The sequence below is a fragment of the Rattus norvegicus genome, chromosome 9 (assembly GCF_036323735.1).
Source record: "Rattus norvegicus strain BN/NHsdMcwi chromosome 9, GRCr8, whole genome shotgun sequence".
NCBI lineage: Eukaryota > Metazoa > Chordata > Mammalia > Rodentia > Muridae > Rattus > Rattus norvegicus.
Window position 1 is genome coordinate 83,558,384 of NC_086027.1, and position 19,021 is coordinate 83,577,404.

At 44.7% G+C, this 19,021-nt stretch overlaps 2 protein-coding genes across 28 annotated transcripts in view; one reads left to right on the forward strand and one right to left on the reverse strand.

Moving 5' to 3' along the window:
- Usp37 (ubiquitin specific peptidase 37) overlaps positions 1-9,465 on the reverse strand; it is a 99,883-nt gene extending 90,418 nt beyond the window's left edge. For 4 of the 5 annotated variants that reach the window (XM_063266507.1, XM_063266503.1, XM_063266501.1 and 1 more), the window contains exons 1-2: positions 9,364-9,465; positions 48-97 (exon numbers count right to left, since the gene is read on the reverse strand). The gene's annotated coding sequence lies outside the window, so the exon portion shown is untranslated. Of the gene's footprint in view, positions 1-47; positions 117-9,363 lie in introns of all 5 variants that reach the window. The other variant, XM_006245293.5, reaches the window with a different exon arrangement.
- The window catches only part of Plcd4 (phospholipase C, delta 4), a 49,127-nt gene continuing 36,338 nt past the window's right edge, over positions 6,233-19,021 (forward strand). For 7 of the 23 annotated variants that reach the window (XM_039082975.2, XM_063266605.1, XM_008767189.4 and 4 more), the window contains exons 1-7: positions 6,235-6,387; positions 7,413-7,988; positions 12,354-12,409; positions 12,654-12,812; positions 13,833-14,061; positions 15,757-15,886; positions 16,941-17,172. In XM_039082975.2, the coding sequence (XP_038938903.1) occupies positions 12,388-12,409; positions 12,654-12,812; positions 13,833-14,061; positions 15,757-15,886; positions 16,941-17,172 (772 nt within the window). In that variant the 5' untranslated portion in view covers positions 6,235-6,387; positions 7,413-7,988; positions 12,354-12,387. 23 annotated transcript variants of the gene reach the window in all.

Genomic DNA, 19,021 nt, shown 5'->3' on the forward strand with positions numbered 1-19,021 from the left:
ACAGCTGACTGTGAAAGCTCTTTGGTGTCTAGGATAGTGGCCCTTACCTGATAAAGTGTCTCTTGCACAGGCAGAACCTCACTCCTGGCTTCTGTGCCTGTGAGTAGGAGAGATTTCTGTAAGTAAAGAGATAGTGCTTACATTTATTATGATAGAAGACATTTTCAGAATTGATCTTATGCCTGGCTTGGTAGTGAGCCCATTTCCAGCTTCCTTTAAGGACCTTAGAGAGCATGTATTGCTCTGACGGACAGGGCAAGGAGAGGCATCTGCAGATTTCAGAGAGGACTTTCTGTCCATATAGGATCTCCTTGCTATTGTTGCTGCTCAAAAGGCCAGGAAAAAAAGGACAAAGCGTTAGCAAGAACCATGGAGGGACTGGGATGTGTCTCACTGGGTAGAAAGCTCGCTTGCCATGCAAGCGTGTGGAGACCTGAGTTCAAATTCCCTATTACCCAAACAAACAAAGGGGTGTGTGTATACCAGCACATCTGTAACCCAGCACAGGGGCACAGAGACAGGAAAACACCAGGGACTTGTGGCCAGCCAGTCAACCCAGTTTCTTTGGCTTCAGTGAGGTCCTCTCTCAAATACAGTGATAGAAGCCAGGGATGGTTAGTGCACTCAGAGAGCAGAGCCAGGTGAATCTCCATGAGTTTCCCCAGAATCCATGTAAAGATAGAAGAAACTCCATACATTTGTGTCTCTGCCTCACACATGGACCATGGCATAGCACCCTTATAACCAGACAGTATTTTAAAGGAGTCACCCAGTGTCAGCCTACATGCACAAGGGCAAGTGCGGGTATACACACAACCGGCTACACATAAACAATGACTGAATTGTCGGTGGGGTAATGTTAGGAACAGAACAAAGATATAGATCTCAGTTCATTTTTGCAGCACCAGCACCTAGCTACTAAAATCCTGTCGGGAACATCCTAAAAAACAGACTAACTTCTGCCATGAATGTAGACAAAATTCAAGGGATCACATTTAGCTCAGTCTAGTCCTCAACATCCCCAGCTTCCCAAACCCAGCCTGGGTTTATGGGCATATGCTACTTACTGTACCCAGTAAATGAAAATAGGAAGCTGGGTACAGTGTCTGGTGCCTGTAATGGCAGTTGGGAGCCGAGACAACTGCCATTGCTCTGAGTTCAAGGCTAGCCATGTCTTCATACGTTCTAGATTATTGGCTACAGAATGAGACCCTGTTTCAAAAACTGCACAGTAAGGCTGGAGAGATGGCTCTGTGGTTAAGAACATTGGCGGAACTTCAAGAGGACTTGGATATGAGTCCCAAGTGTGTGTAGCTCCATTTCCAGAGTGGTCTGACACCCATTTCTGGCCTCTGCAGGCATAGGCATGCAAGTGGTACACAGATAATACATGTAAGCAAATCACTCATCTACTTAAATACGAATTTTAGCTGAGAAATAAGGAAGCACAGGGTGCATCTCACTGATAGAGCACATACTTCAGGCCTTGGCACCACAGGAAAGAAATTTGCAGACAAAATAATCAAATCCAGCAATGAATAGAAATATAGCCAGGCTTGGTGGCATACACCTTTAATACTAGCACTCGGGAGACAGAGTCAGTTGTGTCTCTGTTCAAAGCCAGCTTGGTCTACAGAGTGAGTTCTAAGACAGCCAGGTCTGTTATACAGAGGAACCCTATCTAAGAAAAACTCAAAAGTAAAATAATTTTTTAAATTGTAACCAGTTCGGGGTTGGGGATTTAGCTCAGTGGTAGCGCAAGGCCCTGGGTTCGGTCCCCAGCTCCAAAAAAAAGAAAAAAAAAAAAAAAAGGAAAAAAATGTAACCAGTTCATTGCAGAAATAATAGGTTGATTCAATATGTGAAAGCCAGTCAATGTGGTTCACAGCAGAAGCAAATCATCTAGATGAAGAACACAACATGTAACACCTATCCATGATTGTTTTAAATTATAGCGTAGCACATGCCTTTAAATCCCAGCACTCAGGAGGCAGAGGTCGGAAGATCTCCGAGTTCAAAGCCAACCTGGGCTACACAGTGAGACCCTATCTCAAAAATAATAATACAACAATGCTGGAGTTACACACAGCTGTAAACTCAGCGTTCAGGAAAAGGTGGCAGGAGGTTCAGAAGTTCAGAGTCATCCTCAGTACCTACAAAGGCCAATCTTCATAAAAAGCATCAACAAAAATCCTACAGCAGATTTCTCAAGAAAATGTTGAAATCTTTCTCCACAAGCCAAGCGCATGCCTGTGATTCCCAACACTAAGGAGATAGAGTCGGGAGCTCCATGAACTCACAGGTCCATCTCTGTTACACGAGTCCCTGTCTCAAAAGAAAAAGAAAGTTATTCTTCCTGAGACGAGGAAAGGAACTAGGATGTCCAGTCTCATGCCTCCGTTATCAGTCCCCAACCAGTGTGGCTTTAAAAAAAGGGAAAAAAAAAAAAAAAAAGAGGTGGCCTCCTAGAACACACAGACATGAACATGGTATACAGACAGACAGAACATTCACATGCATAATAAGACTTTAGAAAAGGAGTTCTGGCTATAAAAATTATACATAGAAGAAACTGGATGTGGTGGCACACGCCTGTAATCCTAGCTTACAAGGAATAAAGGCAGAATCAGAAGTTCCAAGTCATTCTGAACTACACAGGTATTTTGAGGCCACCTATATCTCAAATGAAGTTATAGAGATGGCTCAACAAACAGTTAAGATTATTTGTTGAAGGATGGAGAGATGGTTCACTGGTTAAGAGCTCTGGCTTCCAAAGAACCTTGGTTTGATTTCCCAGCATCCATGTGGTGTCCCTCAACTATCTGTAACTTCAGGTCCAGGAGAACTGACATCCTGAGGCACCAAGCACATACATACACAGACATACATACAGGCAAAACATTCATACCCATAAAGTAAAAATGTTATATGTGTGTGCATGTTTTCTGAAATGGTCTCTCGGTGTAGCCTTGGTTGTCCTGGAACTAGTTCTATAGTCTGAGCTGGCCTTGAACTCAGAGATCCACCTGACTTTTTCCTCCCAAATGCTGAAATTAAAGGCATACACCACCACCAATATAAGAAACAATACTGTTAAAAAAAAAAAAAAAGAAACAATACTGTTGCTTTTGCAGAGAACCTGGACTCAACTCCCACACCCACACATCAGCTAACGACCCTTAACTCAAGTTCCAGAGAATCAAATGTTCCACATAATTAAAATACTATACATAATTTAAAATGATAAATTTAAGTTTTTTAAATGAACAAAAAGAAAGGAAACAAATTATACCTACAAGGACATCAAATGACATAGGAATCTTTGAAAAGTGAACATTCTTTGAAAGATGAGTTGGGGCCTGGAGAAATGGCTTAGCAGTTAAGACCATTGGTTGCCCTTCCAAAGGACCTAGGATCAATTTCCAGCACCTATATGGCAGCTCACAGCTACAACTCCAATTCCAGGGATCCAACACCCTCACACAGACATACATGCAGACAAAACACCAATGCGCATAAAATAGAGACAAATTATTTTAAAATTTTTCAAAAAGGGAACATGAATGGGAGAAAATGCACACCACCCTGTGGGTGGGAGAACAATAGCTTTAGGATGCTAGCTACTACAAGTTACACCAGGCATATTATTGTGAAAACTGACACGTTGATTCTAAAAGTTTATGAAAACAGCCAAGGTCATCTTGAATAAAAATGCAATTAACCTTTTTCCTTCCAGGTTTCTTTTTGTAGACAGGGCTCTGATAAAAAATACAATGTGCGTAATTTTTATGTCTTTTTTTTTTTTGAAGATTTGAATCCGTTTGGAATATTGTATCACATACCATTTATTTTCCCAGCTATCATCTGGTTCTCTGGGATTTGGTTTTATACTCTGAACAGCTTCCCACCCTCCACTTAATAAAATGACAGAGCTGAGGCATCGTTTTGTTGGCCTAGAGAAATGGTTATACATTCTCTGGTCTAATTATGTACACTGACTTCTAGTTCTACAGGTAGTTCCACAGTGGTTTCGCAGATGGACTCTCAAAATGTCCCCCGGACATGTAGAGTGAGTGTGTGTGTGTGTGTGTGTGTTCATGTGCATGAGTGTGAGCACAGGTGTGGAGGTCAGAGGACAATCTCTAGCATTGGTTCTCACCATCCACCTTGTTTAAGGCAGGGTTTTGTTTGTTCTGTGCTCACCAGGCCAGCTGGCCCATGAACTTCTGGGGAATTCTCCTCTCTCCACCTCCCACCTCACCATTGAGCCACCTCTCCAGTCCTGCAATCTAATATCTTGAGTTATCTTTTTAAGCACAAAAAGATGTTTTATTTTAGAAATCTGAGTTCAGTTGAGTAGGTTGGGGAAGGGGACCCAAATTCCCCAACCTGAATGCCCTGAGCAGCAGAAAAGTTTGTGCCAAGAAGGGCATCTGGGCAGACATGGCTGGAAGACTCAGAACATGTTTGGGTCTCCCTATCGCACCTGCTACTTCATTTCAATTTATGGCTTCCAGGCCTTTCCTGGGCATGTTTCCCAGAGAGTCCCTCTGCTGCTGCTGCCCTGATCAGGTTTCTGGAACTGTTAATAATAGAAAACTGTGGGGGAAGGGCCAGGATCTTTGCAGACATAGGATTACCAAAGCAGTTGAATAGTTCCTGTGCCAATGCCTTGTCTGCTGCCTCTTGGATCAATTCAGATTCCTACGTTCTTTCCAGGAGTTTCCATCCAACAATTCTATTTATTTATTTTACGTTTATCCAATGTGTGTGTGTGTGTGTGTGTGTGTGTGTGCGCGCGCGCGCATGTACACAAGATTGCATGTGCTTGAGCATGTGAAGTTAGAAGTCAGCTTTAGAAGTTCTCTCTTCCCATGATGTGAATCTTGGATATCAAAGTCAAGAGGTTGAAACTGGCAGCAAGTCCTTGCCTTTCCCCACTGAGCCATCTCTCCGAGCCCCTTCCCAAGCATTCTTGGGAACCAAACCAATCTTGTGAAATCTCACATACTCTATTCCCAAGTCAGAACACAAGCTGAGGAGTAGTGGTGTATTGGTAAGAATGCAGAGACAAGTATTTGAGACCTGTTCTCTCCCAGAAAATCCAAAGGGTAAAAGAGCCTTCTTCCCTACATCACCAGGGAGCTTGGGTAGCACTGAGTTGATGGGGAAGAGGGAAAGAGTATCTAGTCCTGAGTTAGAGGAGGATTTGGGTGGAGGAGGGAGATTGACAAAGGAGATTATAATGCCAGGCAAGTAGGGATGGGACCTCCACTAATCAAATCTGAAATTGATGGCTTATCACTCGATGTCCTTATTCTTCCTGCTCCTCAGGAATGACTTCCCTTTTAATGTCTACCTTCCCTTCAGACTTCCCTTTGTGCTTTCTGCTACCAAAGCTTGCGCTAACAGGGGAAGTGGTGCACACCTATGATCCCATTCAGAAGGTTCTGGAATTCAAAGTCATCCCCAGCTTCAGGAGCAGCCTTGACTACACTGTCATTGGTCCTATCTTAAAAAAGAAAAGAAAAGACAACAAACCTGTCAGTAAAACAAACAAACAAACAAACAAAGGGACAGTAAACCCACTCTCTGGATTAATTAAATAAAGCCACTAAGGCTTCAGGGGCTGCAGGCATGGTGGTTCGCATATATATAGTCCTAGCATTTTTTTGGAGGCTGAGATGAGGGACTTGGGGGAGGGGACCTCCTTGAGCCACAAGTTCAAGACCAGCCTGAGCAACATAAGGATACTCCCATCTCACAAAAAAAGAAATTGCAGAAGTTTAAGTCTCTTACATTGTAAAATACAACAGAAACAATATAGACCTACAGTAAATGCATGACAGAAAATTAAATTTTAATGAAGGACTCTCCCCTACCCCTGTTAGTACTCAAGACTAAAAATAGGTCAAGCCCACTCTGCAGCCATTCTCCCACAATGCCTTCCTAAAGTAGTCTCCATCTTGGCTTTTGTAGTCATCACTTAGAGGATTTTATTTTAATGGAACTTCAAATTTAGCTATCAATAATCACTAATGGCAGACTATCAGGCAGCTGAGAGGTATTTGAGGGAACTATAAGAGGCAGCCAGAACTCAGCACACTCAAAAGTCACGTCCATCTTACGAAGCTAGTTCCCTCTGGACTTGTGACCAAAATATACCACTGCAAAAGAACTTCACAGGAGTTCCATATTGTGCCCATAACTGCCTTAACTGCCATTCACTGGGTCAGAAAAAGCCACACTTCACAATCTTCCTGAGGCAAAACAAAAGCTGAGCCCAGCTGTGGTGCTCGGGAGTGGGCAAGGGCCAGTTGTCCTCACTGCCGACACATAGTCTGGAGTACTGTAGAAACTTCTAGTACCTTACTTTTTATTTGTGAAGTATGGGATCCTTCCTAATTTCGTTCCATTTCCTCCATCTTGCTTTCTGTGCCAGCTACCTATTCATTTGAAAGGAGCCCGTTCCTTTAAGAGTGTCCTCTCTCTCCACTTTGCTCTGCTTTTGTTGTTGTTGTTACAAAGTTGTAATTCATTAAAAGATGTTTTTTTTTTTTTAAAGATTTATTCGTTTATTTTTATGTACAGCATTCTGCCTGCATATGTGACTGCAGGCCAGAAGAGGGCATCAGATCCCATTACAGATGGTTGTGAGCCACCATGTGGTTGCTGGGAATTGAACTCAGGACCTCTGGAAGAGCAGTCAGTGCTCTTAACCGCTGAGCCATCTCTCCAGCCCTAAAAGATGTTTTTAACATTGATTTTTAAGTACAAAACAGAAAGGCACTTGGGAAGAAAGATAGATTACACGGGAGCATGGGTATGCCCTTCCCTAAAAGAGGCCTCTGATCTGAATATTGTGAGCTTTCTTAACCTCTACCCATACCTTCATTATGGGTGGCCAGAATGAAGAGGGAGTGGGGCTGTGAGTTTAAGGCCAGCTGGGCTACATAGCAAGACTCTAACCTCATACATACATACATACATACATACATACATACATACATACATATCCTGGCACTGAACAAATGTTTACAAGAGAGAAGAAAGACATTATGGTGGGGGGGGGGAGGCTGAGGATGTAGTTCAGTTGGTATATACACAGAGATCTGGGTTTCATCCACATCACCATTTAAACTGGGCACAGTGGTACACACCTGAGTCTCTCCTCTCAAGAGCTGGAGGCAGGAGGATCTATAAGGTCATCCCAGCTACAAACCAAGTTTAAGAACGTATCAAATTCAAGGTTAGTCTGGACCACAAGACAGCCTGTCTCAAACAAACAAACAAACAAACAAACAAGTAAACAAAAGCACCCAGCATATACACACAAGCTGTTTCACACATGTGCACAGATACTGTCCGTTCTTCCCTTCTCCCTGTCTTCCTCAGCTCCTGTATTTTTACAGACTCGGATTGATTGCCCTTGCAAGGCAGGATGCAGAAACACAGGAGCAAGCTGATGGAAAGCGACACCATGGAGAGCAGCCAGATGAAATGAGGGCAAAAACAGTGGTATTCCACACAGACTCCGACCAGAATGAAAAGCAGTGATTCACAGAGCACTGCAATAGACAGGCCTGGCTTTCACTTTGAGAACAATTGTGAGATCAGGGTCAGTGAGGGGTGCAGGTTGGGAGGCATCAAGATAAAAGGCAGCCAGGCTCCTTCTCCCTGGAGATGTGTTGCTGTTAACCTCAATCCATTCCCTTAATCCTTTTCTGTCACTCCACCCCCACAACTCCTCCTGTTGACCAGTGCTCTGGGCCTTTAAGAGTTAGATAGGCTGGACCTAGGAAAGCGCTCACACCTCTCCCCACTCCACTCCTCTCTGGCTGTAACTCTGCCAGTTACAGCCGGCAAACTGCAGCAGGGTAGAAGCAGTCAAGTGCAAAGGAGAAAAGGAGTCTTCTCATTCTCAGTGGAGAGCATTGTGGAGCTCGGGAGACGACGCTCACAGACACAGGATTACTATCCTACCCACGGTAAGGACCCTGAGCTCTAATCAACCTCTGGCCAAACTGAGTGCTGCGTGAATCCTAACTCAGCCCTGGAGATGCCTGTATTAGGTTAAACTAGGCTCTTTTTCCCACCCCGAGGCTCCACAGATCTCCCTCCCTGGTTCTCTTCAGTTTAGCTTCTCTGACTCTTAAAAACTATTTTCTTCCCAGATGTGTCAATTACCCTTTTATAGAGAAACCTCTTAGCTGTCCAGGGCCACGAGTGCTAACCCTAGCCACTTCTCAGAGGCGAATCCACCCCAGTAAGACAGGGGGCAGAATTAGAATAGATTCTCATCAATGAAGATGCATTAATAGACTGTTGAGGGTAACAAATGAAGGCTGTCCAAAACTCATGAGACTTCAGAACTCCTCGTAATAAAGAGATAATTTTAAGACAACGTTGGAAAGAGTCAGGATTTGAGTTCATTCTGTGCTCTGGTTTTTGCCTGCTTAACAAGCCAAGGCAAGTTCTTGGTACACTAGCAGGTTGTATGCCATGGGACCTTAAAGCCACAGACAATTGTTTGATCTGTAATAGGATTTAGGGCCCCCCAGGGTTGCCTTTGAACCGGGACTGATGATCAGGTTGCCCACTAAATATGCTCTCCTCATTCTTAGAAATCAGAATCTGGCAGGTTCTAAGACACTCTCCTGGAGATAATCGATCTAGGCTTAAGTCTCTGGACTTGAGAGGGCCTTCAAGGGGTTGGTGATTTAGCTCAGTGGTAAAGCGCTTGGGTTCGGTCCTCAGCTCCGGAAAAAAAAAAAAAAAAAAAAAAAAAAGAAAGAAAAAGAAAAAGAGAGGGCCTTCAAGTTCTAACATTCTAAGGGTTATGACCTGTGAGCAGAGCCATTCTATCTACTTTATACGAAACAGGTTAGCCATAACCCTTTTCAGAAGAGAGAACATAGACAAAATAGCTCTCTTCCTTCTTGCCTCCCAGAAAGAAATTCGAGATACCCTGACTTCCTACTATAATATCATTGGCACCTGGTGCTGACGCTTCCAAACTCTATCTGAGGGTCATATAAAGCCACTTGGAAGTGCAGGACCAAGTCTTGCTTGCTCTGTTAATATTGGGCCACTAGTACTAGAAAAGTCTGTGTTTGGGATTAGCAACGTGATTATCTGTATCCTCAAAGATCCCAAATACATGTATATGTGCTCCCCCCACCCTGGACCCAGGTCACCCTCAAACTTCCTATGTAGCCAAGGATGATCCTTGAATGCCTGATCCTTCTGTTCCCACATGTTAAGATTACCATCGTGTCCAGCTGACCCAATGTCTCTTACTTTTAGAATTTTATCCTTTGTGTCCCCCTCTCCCAAGCCCCCTTTCTTCTCTCCCCACTGCACCTGCATCCGTTGTAACCATCCTTCCTTTCAGACACCAGCGGGAACACCGAGCCCTGGAACATTCAGGTTCTAACACATTCTTTGGGCACTTTGTTTAGTCGGTCTCCTAGGATACGGGGGAAAGTGAGGCTGAAAGGAGAGGCATGTTACTGAGTGTCCAAATGAAAGTGCCCTCTCTCCCGGACTGTAGACGCAAAATCCTTAAAGGGGCTGAGAACCAGGGCTATTGGGAGTTAGTGGAGATAAAGGAAGGGAACGGAAGGAAAGGTGATGGAGAAAGAGGAGGAGGAGAAGGTTAAGAAGAAGAGAACGCAAAAAGCTTGACTTGAGTGAGCAGAGAGGCTGGTGAGAGAGAAAGGAGTGAGCTAGGAAGAAAGGAAAAGAAAGATTCAGGCATGGGATGGGAAAGGCAAGCCAACGGGAAGAAAAGGAAGTTGTTTGGCGGGATGTAGGGGACTCGGAAGATGATGGAGTGGAGAGAAAGATGATGGATGTCCCTCACTGATCCCAGGCCTTCTTTCAACATGCCTTCTGGAGAACGCCCTTTCTAAGGGAAGAGTTGGCAAACTCTGCACCAGTTGTAGAGAGAGCTGTAATCTATTGCAGTTTGTGTCACTGAAGGACCCTGACAGGACAGCCAGTCTTTCTGGTCTTCAGTCTCCTCCATGAAGCTCAGGTCTCGTATGCTGTGGCTTCCCCGAGGTGCTGCTGACATTTCTGACTGTACCCCTCATAGATACAAGTTAATGCCACTGCTCTTGAGTGGGGAGACAGATTAGATAGGGAAAAAAGGGACAAAGTCATTTTTTAAGGCTGGTTTGGGAAACTGTTTTTGGATCCTGGGCTCTAGTCTCAGGTTTCCCATGTTCCAGGACACATAAGGTCCTGGATACAGGAACAGAGAAGGTAATTCTGTCTTCTTCCAATCCCAAGACCAACTACAGAGTCCTGTATCTACAAGCTGGAAGCTGTGATCTCAGGTCACCCTCAGCCCACTGTGGTCTGAGCAGCCAAGGAAGTTAAGGGTGACCCATTACTTTGTCCTCTGGTCTTCATACAGTGGTTTTAAGTTGTATGAAGATTCCAAATAGTGCCTCCAAACCTGGGAAAAAGATGCTTCCTGTCCCTGAAGGAGCTCTTTGGAACCCTTCTTCCATCCAGAGGGCTCTTAGCTAGGAGCACATACTCACTTCTCCTAAAACTGTCACAGCTGTTTCTCTCCTTTGCCCCTCACTCCTCTACCCCTCTAGGGAACCCTCTCTAGGTCTTTAAGCCAGAGAAAGTACATTCTCCTCTGTGACTCCTGTAATCTTAGGGTGACTGCCAGGTGTGGTGCTGCACAACCTCAGTGCTTGGGAGGCAGAGGCAGGCAGATCTCTAAGTTTAAGGCCAGCCTGGTCTACAGAGTGAGTTCCAGAACAGTCAGGAATATAAAGAGAGACTTTGTCTCAAAAGGAGTTAGTCCTAACTAGGTGACTTTATAGGTCTTCTTATTAAAGATGGACAGAAAAGCAGGGCAGAGTGACACACATCTTTAACCCCAGCAATTGAGAGACAGAGAGATGACGGGGGAATCTCTGTGAGTTTGAGGCCAGCTTGGTCTACAGAGGGAATTCTAGAAGAGCCAGGGCTACAAGGAGAGACCCTATCTCAAAAAAAAACAAAAACAAAAACAAAAACAAAAAACAAAAAAACAAAAAAAAAACCAGTTAGGGTTCTTATGTGCGTGTTCTTATGTGCTGTGTGACTCACAGGTCTCTTCACATCTTAGATTATTCTCTTATTCACCTGTAAAAGTTTAGGAGTCGGACTGAATGAGAATGTTTATTCTCATTCTCTGAATGAGAATGTTTTATTGGTTTTGTGTATATGGGTATTTTTCCTGAATGCATGTCTATGCACCACTGAAGCCAGAAGAAGATGCTGGATCTTTTGGAATTGGAGTTACAGATAGTTGTGAGCCACTGTGTCAGTGTTGGAATTGAACCTGGACTCTCTGGAAGAGCAGCCAGTGCTCTCGAAGGCTGCGCCATCTCTCTAGCCTAAAACTGCATGATGATTTAATGGAATGCTGACTGAAGGATCACTTTACAGATCTGAGTTATTTTTTCCCTTTTTTGTTCCTGTGAGACAGGTCTCATATAACCCAGGTTGACCAAGAACTTACTAAGTGGCTGAGGCTAGCCTTAAGCTCCTAAATGTTGGGATTACAGGCATGTTTCACCAGAGCCAGCTACTTCCCAGAATTTTGAAGTTCTCTCTCACACGTTTATCGCTGTCAAAAGTATAAACTTTAAATGAGCATTTACAGCACATTTCTGTTTAAGCGTAGGTCTCTCACTCACACTTTGAGATTCGTCAGTTTCAGCACAAGTTCATCAGGAGCTGAACCTGATGCTGGGCATGGTGACTCGCATCTGTGATCCCCCAAAAGGTGGGAGCAGGAGAATCAGGAGTTCAAAGCCAGCCATGGCTACACGAGACTGTCTCAAAGAAAGAAAGAAAACAGATTCTGCCCCAGCTCTTTAGCAACTTGGCACACGTACACGAGTGCATAGACAGGGTCTAGGGAGAGAATAATGGAAAAGTTCTATCTGGAGGAGAGACAGCTAGGATGTGGACAGATTCTAGGTTCTCACGAAGGTCGGCAGCAAGATGGCAGACTCTAACAAGGACGTGGGGAATGAGCCATGTTACCCAAGGAGTGTAGGGTAGCAAGAGAGTGTTTGGAACATGCCCTGCTTCATCCCTTCCTGCAGACAGCCATGGGAACTAGTTAACGAAGATAGATGTCTGTATTTTAAATTCCAACCTGCGTACAGGTTTCTTAACCTAACTGAGCCTCAGGGTCAGCTAACTCAGAACTGCAAATAGCTATAGATGAGCTGAAGTGCCTGATACATGCCACTGAGGAGATCCCTGGGTTTCTTTCTCCTTCTCTTTAACTCCAGGATTCACCCAAAGCCCTTTGCTGCTCCTTGTTCCTTTAGGTGACTCTGGCACCAGCTGGTGGAGCAGTGGGGGATGGCATCTCAGATTCAAAAGCGTGAGTACCCCTGCATGGGAAGACGTCGTGGAGGAAAGCCCAGGGGGTGGGAGGAGATTAGACCCTGGATTCAGTGCTCCTCTGGACCCCCTAGTCTTCCCACTGGGTAAATAAGTCCCTGCTTTTCTTTTCTTTTCTTTTTTTTACCGGAGCTGAGGACTGAACCCAGGGCCTTGCACTTGCTAGGCAAGCGCTCTACCGCTGAGCTAAATCCCCAACCCCGTCCCTGCTTTTCTTGGCTCAGTACTGACCACTAATCAGGACCTGCTGCTGATGCAAAAAGGAACGATGATGCGCAAGGTGAGGACCAAAAGCTGGAAGAAGCTAAGATACTTCAGACTTCAGGATGACGGCATGACGGTCTGGCATGGGCGGCACCTTGAAAGCATATCCAAGCCCACTTGTGAGTGACCTCGATTGCTGTGGGTGGGGATCTGGGTGGGCAGGTCTCCTAGGAATCCCTAAGTTTGAAGGCAGAGGAGGGACCAGGATCTTGTGATTGTGCAGGCCCACTTGTGTGGCTCTATACAAGATGACAAACATCTCTTGCCTCTGTAAGACTGTAATGGGTTAAATCAGTTATTGTAAAGAAGGGGCTTAGAAGAGCCCTGACACATGATAGATCCCCATGGTTATTATGACTGTGATATGATGTCACCCCGTCTGGATTAAAATCCTGGTTAGGCCACTTTCTGGTTGAGTTGCTTTGGACAAATTACTTAAGTGAACTAAAGTTTCTCATCTACAAAATGGGGGCTAACCTGCACCTACCTCTAAATTATAGAGACCTGCCAAGCTAATATGTGAAGCATCCAACAGGAAACCTTGATGGATTTCATAAACGTTAGCCATTATAATATTTCAAAGCATAAAATGCAGCCCAATATCATGCCAACCCTGTTGGCCAAGCTCATTATGCTACCTTTAAACACTTGGTCACAGAATAAAGAGCCTGCTCTAGAGACATAATCAATACTCATGAGCCACACCATTTCGAGCTGAGGTAGAGACTGGAAGAATTCCTCTAACTCCTCTTAAACATAAGCAAGCACTACCCTCTTCTGGTGTGTAACTGTCAGCCCCACTAGCTCTCCTGCCAAGAACGGGACTGTCCATTCTTTAAGATGTGGACACTTAAGGGGTTAAGTTTGGGTCTTCACACAGTCAGCTGGTGACTGGGAGTCAGGTCTTGCCACATCTAGCTGAACCTCCTTGCTGTGCTGCCTAAGAAAATGTGGAGTCACACAAACTCCTGAACCACTGGGTCTCCATCATCTTATCCGAGTGTCCTTTAGGATCCAACCTTTAGAAGCTCAGGTTCCTCCTCTCTGTGTCTCCGTAGAGAAGGGAGTCCTAGTCCGCATTCCTTTCCCCTGTTGTGCGTCAGACTCCTCAACGCTCCCACCTGCTTCTTTTCTGGCAGTTTCAATCTCTGATGTGGAGAGGATCCGTAAGGGCCAGGATTCTGAGCTGTTGCGCTATCTGGTGGAAGAGTTCCCCCTGGAGCAAGGCTTCACCATTGTCTTTAATGGGCGCCGCCCCAACCTGGACCTAGTGGCCAACAGTGTTGAAGAGGCCCAGACTTGGATGCGAGGACTCCAGCTGTTGGTGGATCTCGTCGCCAGAATGAACTACCAGGAGCAGCTGGATCAGTATCAACTCGATTGAGCTAGGGTGCGGGCAGGGGTTACTGAAGAACCAAGGGAATATGGAAAGGTTGCAGAAATGAACCCAAGCGGGCCAGTGTAGAGCTGATGATTCTGAACGAGAGATGTCTGACAGTCAGAGCCAAGGAAGGAGACTGAGAACCCAGGATAGGAGGGGCAATGAGAGGAAGAAGGGCAAGCAAAGTGCTGCTCCTGTGAGCTAAACAGACATCCCAGTAGCACGCATTCACTACCACAGGTGTGGGAAGGAGCTCCTAGAGGGTGCAGTGGTGTAGACTCACTTCCAGATTCCTAGATGAAGGGGTTGGGGATTTAGCTCAGTGGTAGAGCGCTTGCCTACGAAGCACAAGGCCCTGGGTTCAGTCCCCAGCTCCGAAAAAAAGAAAAAAAAAAAGATTCCTAGATGAAGTCAGTGAGATATTTCAGTGAGAGAAGGTGCTTATCACCAAGCCTGACAACCTGAACTCAATCCATGGAGCCCACGTGGTAGGAGAACTTACTCTTGCACCTTGTCCTCTGAGACCTCCCTGATACCTTCCCCCGCCACACACACATTGGCTTGCAAACCTTCCAATACACATAAAAAAATATTATTTATTTTCATGTATGTGAGTACACTGTAGCTGTCTTCAGACACACCAGAAGAGGGCATCAGATCCCATTACAGATGGTTGTGAGCCACCATGTGGTTGCTGGGAATTGAACTCAGGACCTCTGGAAGAGCAGTCAGTGCTCTTAACCACCGAGCCATCTCTCCAGCCCTGTAAAAAAGGTTTCTATATTGCACGTTACTTCATGCATGTACATTCATTTAGCACCCATTAGCCAGGTTGTATCCATCATTGTACCTGGTTTTAATGACATCAAGATCAAGAAGACCATATATTTTACTTTAGTTAGTGGAAAGAATCGATTTGTGTAAATAGTTTAAGTACTAAATTAGAGAAATACTCAATTGTACCGAAGAGTGTTCTGAGAAAGTGCCAGGGAGGAAATAGCATGTGATTTTGGACCAGAGATGTAGCTCTGTTGGTGAAGTGCTTCCCCCTAGCATGTGAGAAGCCCTGGGTTTGAGCCCAGCACTGTTGCCATGGTAACATGTGCCTGTAATCCTAGTACCCAGGAGGCAGAAGGAAGAGGATCAGAAGGTCAAAGTCTTTCTTGGCTACATGGGACCCTGACAAAGGAAGAAAGAAAGGAAAGTAGTACAGTGTAAGCCTGAAGAAGTGTGGGAAGAGGATAGCATAAATAAAGGGTTCAGGGAAGGGAGATTGAGGAAGCAGGTCGGGCGATGGTCAGAGGAAGGAGCTACTGAGTCTGGCAAAAGGACAAAGAAAGATACAGTGAGAAAAAAGGCTGGACTGGGCCGGATGACAAGGGTAGGGGGATCTTAATTTCTGTGTTAGAATTTGTTTCTTTCTGTAGACAACAGGGAGGTAGGTCCCTGCAAGCACCTAGGCCATCCAGTGACAAGATAGATTTATGTTCAGGAGAGATTATTCTAGAAGCTATGTGGAGAATGAAGTGGCTTGGGAGAGAAACTGACAACAAAGACAGGAGGAGGGGTTCAATGAACGAACACACACACACACACACACACACACACACACACACACACACACACACAACCCCGCACAGATGCATTGCACACACCAAGTTTTTGCCTTGACTCAGAGCTGGAATGTTGAGAGAATGGTTCCAACAAGCAGACAGAAACCAGGACAGCCGGATGAGTTTCAGAGAAGCTCAACGGCTGCTGCTTCTGATGAATGTGGAAATGGATGAAGAATATGCCTTCAGTCTTTTTCAGGTGCGTGCTTGCTGGGGAGGGTTTGCAGGAGCCAGAAGGTCTCTAGTAGAGACCTACCCCACCTAGTAGCATTCATTTCTTGACTCCTGTGTATTCCACTACCGTAATAAGTTCAGTGGGACCTGTGTGAGGACCTGTGTGGGGAATGAGGTTCTGGCCATTCAGTCTTGTTGGGAGGATGAATCATAATCTCTAGAAAAGAAAAATAACATTAAGTTAAGATCTGGGCATGTCGGTACGTGCCTTCAGTCCCAGCACTTGGGAGCCAGAGGCAAGCAGATCTCTTAGTTCAAGGCCAGCCTAGTCTACAGAGCAAGTTTTAGGACAGCCAGGGCTACATAGAGGAAGCCTGTCTCAAAAAACTAAGCAAACCAAAAATTCCATTTCACATTAAATGACAGGGGTAAAACTTTGTCCTTTTTTTTATTCATTTATTATATATAAGTACATTGTAGCTGTCTTCAGATACACCAGAAAAGGGCATCGGATCTCTTTACAAATGGTTGTGAGCCACCATGTGGTCCCTGGGAATTGAACTCAGGACCTCTGGAAGAGCAGTCGGGGCTCTTAACCGCTGAGTCATCTCTCCAGCCCAACTTTGTCTTTTATTTATTAGAGTGACTTGTAATCATGTGAAGTGTCAGGAACTCTGAGAGTTTTATAAACACATGTTAAGGTGACCCTTACAGTACCCTCTGTTGTTAAAGTGATTGCCATGTAAGAATGGGATTCTAATTCTACTCCAGCATCTGTGTAAAAAACCAGGCACATCATGGTGTGTGTGTGTGTGTGTGTGTGTGTGTGTGTGTGTGTGTGTGTGTGTGTGTTTGTTAGGGGCTACTCCCTAGAGAGAGACAGTAACAGAAACAGACAGACAGACACGCGCGCGGGCACACACACACACACACTCACAGACACACACACACACACAGAGAGAGAGAGAGAGAGAGAGATTCCTGAAACTTGACCATACAACCCTAGAGAAAAAATGAAGATCATTCAATTTCTCAGAGAATTTCTCAGAGTTATCCATGCTTGGCTAAATCTCTTGCAGGAAGCAGATGTTTCCCAATCTAATACTCTGGATTCAGAAGAATTTGTACAGTTCTATAAGGCCCTGACTAAGCGCACTGAGATTGAAGAACTATTTGAGAACTTTTCATCTGACAAACAGAAGCTGACCTTGCTGGAATTTGTAGATTTCCTTAGAGAGGAACAGAAAGAAAGCGACCATTCCTCTGACCTTGCTCTGAAACTCATTGACCGCTATGAGCCTTCTGAGAATGGTAAGAACTGAGTGTGTAGATGTTAGACATAGGACTGGGGAAGGGGTGCTAAACAAAGACCCAGACACAGCGTTTTCTCCTACTGTAGGGAAGGGCTGAGTCCACCCCTCTCCTAGACTCCTCCCCAATCATCTCACTGAACCACATCACTTAAAGTAGGGCAGGCCTTCCCTGTCAGTTAAGACACAGATAGACCTTTATTCCTTAGGAGGAAGAGCTTGAGGTCCTGTCGCTTCCCTAAGCTCACATTTCACATCACATCACCTTATCAGCTTTGTCATCAGTGGAAGAAGGAAGCACTCGATCCCTCCCTCCCAACTCCTCCCTACACAACAATTCTTTTGCCCTGTGCTTCATGGCTGTTACTCCTTTTAAAAGTTAGCTTCCTGGAAGTTCTTAAAGTTGGTCTTGAGTCCTTAAGCTCTTAAATCAGGAATCCAATCAGCTTAGGCCTGGGGCAGTCATGAGTAACTGGCATTTGATAAGTACAACTAAAATATTACTCTCCTCTACTTTCCTCTTAGGGGACTCACTTCCATCCCTCCATTCTCTTTAGAGCTCGAGAAGTTTATCTCCATTGTAAATTATTTACAAAACACTTCCACATTCTTCACTTAATTTAGTCCTCACGGCAACTTTGAAAAATAGAAAACACCCAATCCATCGGGATTTCATGGAATATCCTGCAACATGCTAACATCTTGTTTTAGCCTTCCTGATAAGATGGGCTCTACTCTTAAGTTTTAGTATATATAGTAGAGCTTTAGAAAGATCAAATGGGGAGCTGGGGAGGTAGCTCAGTGAGTAAGAGCATTTGCTGTGCAAGCATGGTAACCTGAGTTCAGATCCTAACATCCATGTAAAAAGCCAGGCCTGGGGCTGGAGAGATGGCTCAGTGCTTAAGAGTGCCAACTGCTCTTCCAGAGGTCCTGAGTTCAATTCCCAGCAACCATATGGTGGCTCACAACCATCTGTAATGAGATCTGATGCCCTTTTCTGGCCTGCAGTCACATATGCAGACAGAATGCTGTACATAAAATAAATAAATAAATCTTTTTTTTAAAAAGCTTTATTTATTTTATGAGTACATGTAGCTGTCTTCAGACACACCAGAAGAGGGCATCAGATCGCCATTACAGATGGTTGTGAGCCACCATGTGGTTGCTGGGAATTGAACTCAGGACCTCTGGAAGAGCAGTCAGTGCTCTTAACCGCTGAGCCATCTCTCCAGCCCCAAATAAATAAATCTTAAAAAAAAAAAAAAAAAGAGTTAAGAGTTCAAGTCCCAGAAACCCCATGATGGCTCACAACCGCCTATAATGTGATCTGATGCCCTCTTCTGGCATGCAGGTGTACATGCATATAGGGCACTCATACACATAAAATAAATAAATCTTAAAAAAAAAAAAAAGCCAGTCCTTTGCCTGTGACCTCAGTGATGTGGAATGGAGGGAAGAGATGGGAGTCAACAGGGTTTGCTAACTGTCACCCTAGTTTCAGGTTCAGTGAGAGACCTTGTTCAATAAATAAGGTAGAATATGATGAAACCGTACATTTGATATTCTCCTCTGGCCTCCACATACACACTCATACACGTATGTGCTCACACCACACTCATACACATATACAAACAAAATAAGGTACAAATAAAAGAGAGATTAAATAATTTTCTAGAAGCCAGCAGCCAATGAGAATGAAGCTGGGATCCAAAGCCCTGTCATCCTTCAAATAGTGTCTCTTATGAAAATGATAAAGTTGGGGCTGATGAGCTGGCTCAGCGGTTAAGAAGAGCACTGACTGCTCTTCCAGAGGTCCTGAGTTCAAGTCCCAGCAACCACATGGTGGCTCA